Source organism: Austrofundulus limnaeus, unplaced genomic scaffold (genome assembly GCF_001266775.1).
Source record: "Austrofundulus limnaeus strain Quisiro unplaced genomic scaffold, Austrofundulus_limnaeus-1.0 Scaffold909, whole genome shotgun sequence".
NCBI lineage: Eukaryota > Metazoa > Chordata > Actinopteri > Cyprinodontiformes > Rivulidae > Austrofundulus > Austrofundulus limnaeus.
Genome location: NW_013953311.1, coordinates 34,562 through 47,748, shown reverse-complemented (window position 1 = coordinate 47,748; position 13,187 = coordinate 34,562). Strand labels below are relative to the sequence as shown.

General features: G+C 37.8%; 1 protein-coding gene across 1 annotated transcript in view; it reads right to left on the bottom strand.

Annotated features, from left to right (window-relative positions):
- LOC106533225 (centlein) overlaps positions 1 to 13,187 on the bottom strand; it is a gene marked incomplete at its 5' end in the record, with an annotated part of 63,528 nt that overhangs the window by 18,318 nt on the left and 32,023 nt on the right. Inside the window, 5 exon segments of the mRNA XM_014029464.1 lie at positions 2,077 to 2,274; positions 7,827 to 8,012; positions 8,293 to 8,430; positions 9,845 to 9,971; positions 12,615 to 12,712. Of these exon segments, the coding sequence (XP_013884918.1) occupies positions 2,077 to 2,274; positions 7,827 to 8,012; positions 8,293 to 8,430; positions 9,845 to 9,971; positions 12,615 to 12,712 (747 nt within the window).

The window sequence follows — 13,187 nt, the reverse complement described above, 5'->3', positions numbered from 1 at the left end:
GAGCTGGCACCAGGGACTTAGACCCATACACACACACACACACACACACACACACACGCACACACACACACACACACACACACACACACACACACACACGCTATGTTTCTCTACCCTTGTGGGGACTTTCCATTGACTTCCATTCATTTATGGGTCACCCCTTACTCTAAAGTTAACCACTCTAGTACCTACCTGACCCTAAATCTAGCATAAACTTAATTCACACCATGGTCCTAAACCTAACCCTCACACCCCAAAATCAGCCTCCAAACTTGTGGGGACCAGGCTTTGGTTCCCACAAGGAGCATTCGGTCCCTACGAGGCTGCATTTTCCTGAAAAACCGTCCCCACCAAGTAGCAAAATATGGGCCCACATCCAAACCCAAACCCACACGCATACACACATGCGTGCGGCTACCTACCTGCCTTGTAATCGTGAATTTTCAGTGCTACTGGAACAGGTAATGTCAGTCTCATCAGGTAACGTCCAGCTTTTCCTATGAAAAGTTAGCTTGCTGCTAGCCACCAGCAAATGCAATCACTTAAATGTTGGTGATAACATTTAATCTATTATTGATTTATTTTTAAGCAGTAAAACTATATTTTAATACCAAGATATGATATATGATATTTATTTCAACTATTCCTTGTGCTCCTAGCTGCTGTAGTTACAACCACTGATATACTGAAGCATTAAAGTTGCCCATCAACATTTAACAAGTGTGGCCAAATACTTCTGACCATATAGTGTAGTTAACCTCATTTGACAAACTGAAGGACATGCTTTTGAGTTACAAAGTATTCAAAGCTGTTATTTATATTTTGACCCAATTAAATCTATAAAAATGTATAGAGGACATTTTAGTTAAATGCAAACTTTGACTACTTGAGTTTCAATCACCCCTATTCATTTACAAAGTTTTCAAGTTGTTCAAAGCTCTTGAATAATTGATTGATACTCCTTAATTCTACCCCAATCAACAAATTAGTTCCAAACCCCATTTTTGCACTTACTCTAATTAAATTTTCTAAAAACATGACATACTGTAGAAAAACACTTTTTTAAAGGCACCAAATAGTCCCAAATTATGACAAATGATTTAATTAGTGTGAGGATGAATGTTGCTCTAACCGCAGATTTTTCAGGACCGATGAGTAAGACTTTTTGTCAAGAGAGAAACGGTTTTCGGTCATCTACTGGGTGGAGCTGTACAGCAAAGGCTTAAAATTGGTTTCAAGTGTGAGTAAGTGCCTAGTGCACCCTCTCCCATCTCATCTTGTGATAGATGAGAGGACATCCCCAGGGATGTGAGGCTGATTGTAACATTGTTGCTAATTGATGACATAGTTGGGAATGATCTATGGTAGACAGAATGCCCACCAAGTTAGAAAAGAGTTTAAAACACTTTTGCAAGCAGACAACAATCAATAATCAAAGAATTTCAGTTCAATGACTGTTTTTTTTAAAGAAAAGTTGCACTTAGTCAACTTGTGCTGCATTAAAAAGTGTACTTTTGTTTTTTTGCTTTTTTTGCTCAAGTCTAGATCAAGAACACACATTTTGAGGTACCACATTTTTCTCAATGTCAGTTTAACTTCTAAACTTGGTGAAAAGCACCTTGGTGTGTATTATACCTTTCAGAAAAGTTGGTGTGCAGCCTTTCTTATTTGCACATATCATCTGCCTAACCATCAATAAAAGGTCAAACAAAAGCAAAAAATGGCAGAAAGGAAAAAAAAGCCTAAAATAAGTGGCATGAACTGAAGACTGAGAGCTTAGATTTTCCATTATTTCCTCCCTTTAATACCAATCTACAGTATCTGTTCCCTTAGGTCAGGGCAAAGAAGCCTCTTCGCAATGATTTGTTTTTAATTTACACAGAAGATACCCAAAGCTGTGAGTAGATATTGATGTTATAATGTCTTTCCCATCTATCAAAAACTTTTCAAATGTTCCAAAATTTCACAGGGCAGAAAATCTTTCAAAGGTGTGAGCGCCTTGGAGATGATCTAAACAAGATATAGATCTTCAAGTCATACAGTACGAAATGTTGACCTACTGTCCCTCAAACTTACCTGATCTGTTTCCATTATGTCTGCGAGATCGTTCTCTGACATATTGAGGATGGATGCAGCAATGGACTTTGCTTTGATCATAGACTTGGCTGAGAGGCCGCTCTTCGCTGCCACAGAGCTGGCCTGCCTCAGCCTCCTCCTGCTTATCAACTGCTGCTTGACCTCTTGAACATCTAAAAGTATTTCACTGGCAAGGGTCTGAAAGGGGAGGGGGGGAAAAGGGAATAGAAAAAGAAGAGGATGATGAAATGGATGTAGAAAAACAAGAGAGATAGCACTGCCTGCCAGATGAATAAATGAAATTGATCAAGCATGCGCCAGAGAGGCCTAGTACATTATGGAGGAATATTGAGTTTGACACACTCAGATTCTCTTCGGTTTTGCTTCACACTCCCCTGTAGGAACGTGGACCCGAGGGTTTGTTGCCCTGTCGATTGAGCGCTCAGGGAACACAGCTTTGATATTAAACACACCCCGAGTTTTACTTAATTCTCCAAAGGCAGAAAATCACACATCAGAGAGAGGGAGCGAGATACAGAGAGATACTAAAAAAGCAGCCATTCATTTATTTATTTGCTTTCCAAATGTCTCGCAGTACAACAGTGCAGCATAACACTGTTAATAATTAAGCTAACAGGGGCTGTCTCAAATGGTGCCCGAGTGGATGGCAAGCATGAACAGGTAGGCCTGGGATGGCACAGTTGCCAAGCACTAAATGGGAATATGCTCTAAATACAGAGAGACAATTAAATGGTAAAACTGCCACTGCACATGAAAAAGCCAATAAAGTAAACTCCCATTTGATTCATTTTATGCTTTATTGATCGATTGATCTTCTGAATCATTCCCTTGCAGGTCTGCTGAAAAGCTGTCCTTGGGTGATTGTCAGATGAAGCAAAACTAGAGACAGAAGAACTTACTGTATGCAAAATCAACAAGACTGGTATGACTTGTTCTAAACTGTAGACAATATGAAGAAACAGGGCGATTTACAAATTTGTAACATACACATTAAAAAACACACAAAAACATTCAAGGGAACTAAGGTAAGGAGGATAACCATATACAGTATACTGTGTTAAAAAGTATAAAACACCTCCACTCTTCTAAATTTCATCAGATCTAGACCCTTTTTTATAGGGATGCACTGATATGAAAATTTCAGCCAATATCAATGTCTGATATAATTATTGCTGTTATGGCCGATAACCAATATTTAACAATATTACATAAAATTATATTATACATATATGCACAAACACACTTGGGTCTTTTTTTGATACCGTAAATAAATGACCAGACCTCTGACATGGCTCCCTGCTTCAGTTATTCCTGGCTACACAGCATCAATATCACTATCATGATCAAACAGATGCCGCTCAACCAACCATCTCCCCTCCCAAAACAGAAACACAAAGCTAAAAAGTGGGAAATCAATATTGGGCATTAATATCGGCCCAGTTTTACATATCGAACCGATACTGATATTCTAAAAAATGACCAATATCGTCCGGTACCGATATAAAAGCCGATATATCATGCATCCCTACTTTTTTATAGTATGAGTGACTCAGCAAAAAAATGAAGCAATTTTTCTATTAGACATTAAATACAAAACTCACTCATTCAAAAGAAAAAAAATTGGTTTGTCTATAAATATGTTTGAATTATTTTGTTTCAGATGGAACACGGGTCCTTTTGACAACCTGTCTTCGTACTTAAATGACAGACAGGAGAAAAGTGTGAGTTGACCCAGCATGCCCAGTTTTTTTCCAAGCTGTTTTTTTCCAATAAGACAGATCAGTTAAATTGACTTTAAGTAATTCCATCATTTAAGTCAATTTTAGCTTCCAGTGTAGTGATAATTTTAGGACAAACAAGATAGAACTTGACGCCAACCGTTGCTGATGTCCCCATCGCCATTCAGTAGTGACTAATTGTTACCAGTCTTGTTGGAATCATCACAGGCCTTCATTGTTTAAATAATCTCATAAGGTGAACAGGCAGATGGACGGACGGACTGATGGGGGGCTAAAGTGATCTTGTCAACAAATGGGTTGAGAAGGTCTCCCTTTTGATGCACACAAAATTTGGTTCAGATCAGATCATGTATGTGTGATTTAGAGCCAACCGTATGACAACGGTGTGATGTCTAATTAGGCCATTCCAGCTCCCGAAACCAGACAGATTGTTTCATTTTTATGATCTGAAATTAGTCTTTACCCCAAAAGATTATGCAACATTAGATGGAGTAGATGTTATATAGTTTAAAGAAAGTGTCATCAAATTCTGCTCAGAAGGCCAGAATTTTCAAAAAATGCCGGGCCAGCAGCCAGGTTTTGTTTATGAAAGTCTGAGACACTGCTCCAACTTTTCTGTTTTGGTTGTGGCAGTATGTGAATCTCTATACGTAAGCTGTAAACATACAGAAAATGCTAAAAATTATGAAACAAATCAAGTTGTATGCTAAATAATTTAATGTAATGTATTTAAAAAAAGGACAAAAATATAACTTATTTCATGGGCAATAAGCCAAGATCAGCAAGAAAAATAATCAAATCTTATGCTGGACTCAAACCATGCTCTTCCACATTTTAGCACTACTCACATCCCACTGAGCTAAACAGCCAGAGGTCCCTGGCTGGCTCAGATGCAAGTTTTCTAGCTACTTGTGTGCTGGTGTCTGAGTAGGGCTGTAAGTGTGCAAACTGTGTCAGATTATGTTTTATTAATAATCTAAAACTTTGTGGGCCAAAAGTAATGAGTTTCAAGGCTGAATATGGCCCACAGGCTACAACTTGACTAACATTGTTTTACAGTCTAAGAGAAATGTATCATCACTACCCAGGACTAACAATAAACTGCTGTAAACCCTACATAAATAATAAAAACCCAAAAATAGATTGGGGGTGGAACTGATCATTTGTTCTAAATCTTGAAAATGATGGTTTGGACACAAAATCTATTCAAATAAATGCTTAGAAAATTCAGTTTGTGTTCACTAATGTGTTTGATAATTCTTTAGAATAAATAATATAGTTTGTGGACTAATATAAATGAGACACAAATTAGGACATGAAGTTGGACACTGAATGTCTGACTGCAAAATTTCCTCTAAAAAACACGAAACTGCTGCTTTAGGCTTCATACATTTATTATAGAAAAAAGGCAAATGAAGAACAAAAGTCAAAGCAGCAGGAGAAAAAAATAGTTAAGACTATCATCTGCACCGATTCAAAGACATTGCTATTTTAAAAAACAAAACAAAAAAAAAATATAAAGGGTTTTTACAAAACACTCTTTTTGAAAAAAAGTAAAACATGTTGTTTATCATTAACACTAAAGAGTATGTAAACATTCTACCAAAACCATAATGAAAAATCTATGAACAATACTTCCTTTTTCTAGAAGAAATGACAAGCCAAAGTATTATCTGTAAGGGAATAATTTAAGGGTGTGTGTTGTGTGAAACAGTCACAATACGCAGGGCCACTGTTTAGCAGTTCAAGAGCAGTGCTTACAGCCTGGGGCGTGTGCAGGGGCCAAAAGGGTTTGCTGGCACACAATAAAAAAATTTTCAACACACAAATACACACACACAGACACAAAGAACAAAAAAATAAGCTCATAAAGACAGAGATATCCACACACATACACACACACACATACAAACACACACGCAGCCCTCCGGTCCTGATCAATACATGACAAGAGTAAATCTCCTCCGGACGTCAGGCAGTCCAATCAAAGGGCTTGGTGTTCTTATAGGGGATCACAAGAGCCAGGGGGAGACAAACAATGATGTGAATCCTCAACAACAGCACAATGGCCTCAACAGCTTAGGGTTATGGGAATGGAGGAGAAGTGTAACACAGGCATGATGTGTATTTCCATGCAACACAGTTTTCATTTAAAGTTAGAACAGAACATGTAGATTTGTTTTCCTTCACAATACGTCTGCATGTCTGCAGGTAGCATGATTACACAAAAGAAGGGCCACATGATCTGTTACCTGAACAAAACTGGATGACCATTACCATAACATTCGGAATGGAAGCAAAACAAACCTTATATACCTGAAAAATTTCTCAGACTAAAATAAGCCATAAAAAGGCAATAGGTGTTTTATAACTTTTTCAAAATCTGCCCTGTGAACGAAAGCAATATAAAGTTATAAAACTGTACTTTGTCTATAACCTGTCAACCACTTGATTTATTTGTGTGCAGAAAAAAAAGATCTGCCATTGTTATCTATCTGCCAAGCCCTTTTCTCTTTTGACAGACAGGTGTGAGCTGAACAGAAGTGATGGACAGTGTTTATCAGTCTCTGGCAGACACACACAGATTGACACAAGCACCACTTGGTGATGAATTAGACTTAAACGAAGAAAACAGTGACTGTTTTTAAATGTTAAACAACACTTTGACAGTGGTGGCTTGTTTCATTATATATAGAATTAAAGTGGACATGCACAAGGACACATTTATTATTATGGTGGCCATGGCTGTGGTTGCTGTAGGTTTAAAAGGTAATGGTGACACCTTGCACGTAAATAGTATATCCAAGCTTAACTATGGACACTCAGAGGGTTTTGTATGGTGGGTGGAGATGTGCAAGATGTGAGTTGTGCGTTTTATTCTTGTTTCAGTTGGACATTTAGCAAAAAATTAACAAAATATTATTGTCTAATTAAACCAAGTTTTAACTGGGCAAATTAATCTTCCTAATGAGTTTGATTTATTGTCTGGAATCAGACATATTTTGATTCTTCGCTCATTTTGATAAATAAAAACAACAACAACAACAACAATGTATACTATTCTTTGTAAAATAAATGACCAGAAAACAAATAAAGCTAACGTTTTACTTTAAAATTAAGTTCTCTTGAAAACAACAGTAATGTGCAACACCTCAAAAACCTCTTAATGTTTAGAAGTTCCTCTGATACTATACTCTTTATATACAATAACAGGCAGAGCTGCGATTTCAGATTTCAGAAGATGTCCCACATCACACTGCTGCCCCTTATTCTGATGTTCAATATATGATGTAACCTTTGGGATTTTGGGTTGAAGCCTGGACAGGGTTAAGCCTTTTAAATAAAAAAGTAAGCATTCCTCTAACTTATCAAGGCATTAACTCCATGAACACATCTTTAAAAACGTCATCACAAAATTTATAATGTTCATATCGCTAAACATAATAGTGTGCACTGTGATGAGTGAAAATAGCCTCAGCTTAGTTTGCTAGGAACTGTTCTATTTCTATATTTAAGATATTCAGGGTCAAACAGAAATGTTCCCTCCCTGGAACTACAGCAAGTTGTTTATTGCTTTCATAATTACTATTGTTTAATATTTGCAGCTGTTCTTTTGGGTTTAGACCGGCAGAACTGTGAGTCATGAATGACCTACAGCCAAATTCAGTCAGCAGTCTCTGTGTAACATTCAGTTGAGAAAAGAGTGATAAAGTAAAATGTCTACTGTCAAAGAGATGTTATACAAAACCACCTAATACAGAACTGGCTCAAACTGATGGGAAATTTAGTTTGAATTGCTTCTATTGTAGAAATGTGTTACTTATTGGGCCTCGTTATGCCCCAAACACCCAACAACTAACTCACCAATGTAATACCTTTAAAACAAATAACTGACGAGCTAAAGGAAACACCTCAATATACTGGTTCAAGATAAGTTTTATGATTTAAATAGGATAACTTTGTATGCCCAGTTTTACTACAGCACAGTACCTTGATGAAACAATGAAGCTGCTCCAGCTGGGAGTAGGCCTGACCAAGCTGTCTCTGAAGCCTATCCAAGGCTTGGGAGCTCTGCTGGGTCAACCCTTCCATTTGCTCAGTGGCGGTCCGTTCCAGGGCAGCCAAAGCCTGCTCACTGGATCCCACACGACCCTGAAGGGTTTTTATTCGCTGCTCCTGAGAAAGAAAATAACAGGCAGAACGGGTCAGCTGAAAGCAAATGTTTATGAATTTTTTTATGAAAAAATAACAAAAACAACAGAAAACATACATGTTTTGAGACATTTATGCTTATTACTTAAAAATAGACTTTGATGTTCTAACATTAAAGACTCCTATTGATTTTAGGACATAAATAGTTTGTTAAAAGAAAAGCTAATTTGTTAACAGCTGTAACACTGAAAACATTACAGAAAATATAATTTTAATCAGAACCAGTGTTGTGGTTGTTTCTAACCTTTTTCTCAAGGTCCTCTTTTAGTTTTGCACAGGAGGTTTCATACTGACTTTTGTCTGTTGTTGCAACATTCAACCTTCTCTTGAGAGATTCAATGTAGGCTTTCCTGTTGGTGGCCTCTTCCGATAAAGTTTTCACCTTTGCAAGGAGAGAATTAAAAAAGGGTTATAACACCGAACACTTGTGTATGCTAAACAAACTAAAATGTAGACACAGTGTTGCTACACTTGATACTTTACTTTATATCCATATAATAACATACATTATTAACCAATGGAACTCACTGTTCTAATTTTTGGACCAGCTTTAAGCTCCACCCACTTTTCTAAACACAATTAAAAAGTTACATTTCTTTTATTTAGAATGAAATGGCAAATTACAGCTGAATGTATCAAAACACCAGTAGATCCTAAAAGGCATTGATCTGATTATTATGCTAACTTTTAATAGAACAATGTCATTTTCAGCAGGAAAAAGGGCAAGAGCTTTAAAAAACAAACAAGAAAACATTTGTATTGAGTTAGTTAGATGGCCCTGATAAAAATGTGATCTGCTTCAGGCCCCAGGGATAAAGCACTTTTTCAGGCTCTAGTACATTGTAATGTGTAGAAACATTAAACAATTAAATTTGTGAACCAGAAACAAACAAAAAACAAACAAACAAACAAAAAACAAACAAACAAACAAAAAACAAAAACAAATTGGCATTTTAAATCAGCCATCAACTGCCATGATTTATAAAGTGAAAACCTAATCAGTCAACCTTTAGCATTTGTGACCCATCACATCAAAATGAGGATTAAGTCAAATTTGGTCAAAATGACCTAATTATATTTTCAGATTCCTGGCTTTAAAAGCTACATTTTGATACTTAGATCATCCTGATATCATTAGTAGATCCAGAGATATTCTTTAATTTGTCTTGTTGGTTACAATAATACATAAATATTTGGTCTAAATCCTAATTTTATGTAATTTTAATGAGGATTTTTTTTACGTCTTTTTAAAAAAGAAACCTCAAATAGTATTTGAGTATTGAGATTTCCCAGCTGGAAAAAACAAAAGCTTTGATAGCTTACAGTGAAAATCTCAACATTTTAAGGTGTTTTTCCTCAAAATCTGTTTTTTGGTTGCTAATGCTCAAAAAAGTGCTTCAAAAAATTTTTTTGGGATAATATTTTAGACAGTTCATTAAAATGATACATTGATAACACATTTATTTGTTATATTTTGACAAAATATAATTTTTACAAGCGTTTTAATCAAAACACTGTACTGTATTTGCCTGTTTCTCCACATACAACTTTTGGACTTAATCCTCGTTTCGATGTGATGGCTCACATTTATTTACAGTTTCATTCACATTTAATTAATGAATATTTAATAAGTTAACATAATAGTGGCTGAAAGAAATTTCCTTTTGTTTTTAGTGTTTCAGAAGAAATAAACACCAAACAATGAGAAATTTTGCATATTACTTATCATTTATACTCTACCGAAAGCCAGCAAAGTAGAAGGACTGTGCTGTATGATGAGCTGTAATTGTGTGTACCTTCTTTTCTAGCTCCTCAACATGATCCCGGTAACTTTTCTCCGTCTCCTGCAGGAACTTCAACCTTGTCCTCAAGTCCTCCACTAGCTGCCTTTTCATGGTGATGTTTCGTTCTGTATGACCCACTCTAAAATAATCCATGAAGAAATGCAAATATGAAAGAGGTCATGTTTACACAGATATTTGTATTTTGCACTCAAACTGCCTCAATTTACAGCATCTGTTTAGGTAGGAGACTTAACACAGACATAACACAGAGGCTGACACAAACACACACACAGACAAGCAAAGCTGGCAGGCACTGTGTCCCAGTGCGCTACATCAGGCATGACAGCTCATTATGACAACTAAATACACTGGCATGCTGTTTTGGGTAAGTGGAGGGGTGTAAAATAGGGATGCATATATAATTCTAACCGGCATATATTAGAACAAATGCTCTGGCAGGGAATGCCGCTTTAAGTGTGACTGGGGAGTCCTTTTGACAAACGGCCTTTTGAATCAGCAGTGACACTACTTGAGAGACTGTAACCAGGCATTTAAATGTTTATTACGTTCAGCTCAGCATTAGCAGTGATGTAAAAACCATCAGAAGGCAGTCCTTCCACAGAAAAATGTTATTTATAGAAGAAATACGTGAAAAAAATGCTGTTTGTTTGAGCGACGCTCCCTTAAGAGAGAAACAATGTCTCATTCTTGGAAACCGTTTGTGTCTCAAGTGTTGAAAACATGCGGTGTGTGTCACTTCCCATTTCAATAATCTTCTCTATTTACATGCTTAATATTCCTGAATTTTGCACCGAGGCCTTCTTTTAAGTGGTCTGAGTATGTTAGCATGTTTTATTCTGTTTTCATAAAAGGCAGATTTAAAGAATTTTCATGGTTGTCAATACCGTAGGGAACTGGAACAAATAGAATAAAGATCATAAGGATGCAGTTAATTAAGTGGATTTGCTTTTTTAATTTCAAAGTAGTGGCTTTTTTAGCTCACACACACATCATGTTGTCCGTGTGTGAGCTTTAAATAAACAGATGACGCAATGCTACAGCAAATGCTTTCATGTGAGCAAATGTCCCCGTCTCTCTAGGTGGATGAATGCCGCAGGGTTGGCTGGTTAAATAAGTGTGAGCTTGTCCTATTGGAGTGACATTAAATTAAATGAGAGAGGAGTCTAGCCTGGGGACTTTGGGGTGGGAGAGAAGTAGTGCTGGCTGGTTACCCCATGGATTTGGCCATTAATGAGAAAACCCATATTGAACCTTTCAGATGACTGTCTGGTGTTGACTTAAAGACGAAGAGCAGCAATAAGAGCCCCAGCAGCTCCCTCTGCCCCAATGCTAATGGCAATTAGACCGACAACATTTATTTTAGATGTTCTTTTCTCCCACACCCCAAAAAGAATGAAGGATAAAAAAGAATGAGGGATGTATGGAACTTCAGCTGGAGCGTGTGATCTCTATTTATGAGTGTTAGTGAAAAGAGAAGACGAGAGGCTCAAACTATATCCCGATCACTTGCACGTTTGTTCCCTTTGTTCTGTGCTTGTTGGCTATATTGTTCATCAAACATGCGTGTATTGTAATAACAACAGTCAGTGGTCTGAAGAAAGTGAGTAAAAAGGGAGCGAGAGCACACTTTTCTGTGTATGTTGTTAAGGATGAAGTGCAGCTGGATGTTTCATGTGGCTGATAGACAACAGGGCTAAAGATGAAAGAAGCAGCTTCATAAATAAGGCAGGGCCATAGTGCCGGATATTGACTGAGGACATGCCGGTGTACTTTGAAATTCATTTCTTTTTTCCCCCCTTCTCTCTTCTTTAAGGCGAAGCAGCCTTGCTCCCTGTGTGTGTGCTGAGATGTATATTTCAGGGATGTCTAGACATGCCTTTCATTCTGAGAAGGGGTCCCTCCATGGAGGCAAACGGAGTGGTGGGCCAGAGGAGACGTGGAGTTACGAGTGTGTGCATGAGTGAGGGTGTGACAAGAGATGGAGAAGAGGCAGAGGATGTCGCACAAACAGAGCTGAGGGATGCTCACTCTGTCGGCCTGTGATCCTCCATCCTTTGGTCACACACAAACACACATCTGCTCTGGTTGTACACATGCACTAGATGCATTATTGAGAATGTCAGGCAGAGGACAGAGCATGCCAGACAAACACAATGACAGGAAAGCCAAGTTGTTCTTTGTACCTTCCTTTAGGTTCAAATGCAAGATGTAGTTCAAATCTCATCCATTTCCCATGGTGAATTTTGTATAGCTATGCAATGGGACTGTGTTTTCTAAAAAAAGCTGCAATAAGTGAATCATAGAACTCAGTGGGTCTTGTGGCCCACAGGCCAGAGTGCTGCTGTGTGGGTTTTGGTGTCATGGGCCAGAACAGTCCCTGCTGCAGCACAGAAAGAATCAATGCAAGGCTTTGATCAGTTCTCCTCATTAACTGCAGATATAAACATCAGCAAACTACATCATATAAAAACACCCACATAAACACACGCTCGTGTGCACTATTTTTGTTGTTGTTTTAAATCACTCGGTTATGAGGCCCTGTAAGTGATTCACAGTGGTGAGAAACACGCCTAACAGGAGTGCAGCAGGAAGTGGGCTGCCACACGGTGGAATCAAACCCAACAGATGAGAGCTGCGTCGAGAACTCTCAGAGACATGGAGAGACAAAGAAAAAGAAATGATGCATCTCATATCAGCGAAAAAAAAATAAGATTACAGAAAGGACAAGTTGCACTAATTAAGACAAAGGTGTGAAACAAACTTGTCTTGCAGCTGGCAGAGCTTGTCCTCCTTCTCTTGGAGCTGGCCTCGCAGGGCTTTGTTAGTGGCCATCTGCTTTGCGACTTCGGCACTCGCGCACTGGGGAGAGGGCACACGGCGTGTGTGTGTCTGTTAATGTGTTTGAGTGGGTGTGATGAGGGGGTTGGGAAGGTTTTCACAACACAGCTGATGGCAGGTCAAGCACAGCATGCCTCCTCATTATAGTTACAGTGGAAGGGTAGAAGGCGCTAAAAGAGGTTAACAGGAATACTTTATTCTTCAAGGTAGAAAAGGTAAAGTGAAGTAATTGGTGAGAATAACAATTTATGAACCTTTAGTACTACATTTGTTTTACTGTAACTGAATACACACACAAAATTCATTATTATTATATTAAAATGTTTACCAAACACTTTGTAAGAAACTTTATTTTCAGAAAAGTACAATCTTACATCTTACTAATATTTAATGTGCTCGTTTAGGTTGGGCACTCCCCACAGTGTCTCTTTCTTAAGGTGTCACTTGCCATGACATCATCAAATGTGTGTAATGACAGCAGCAATCTGCTCGTGTG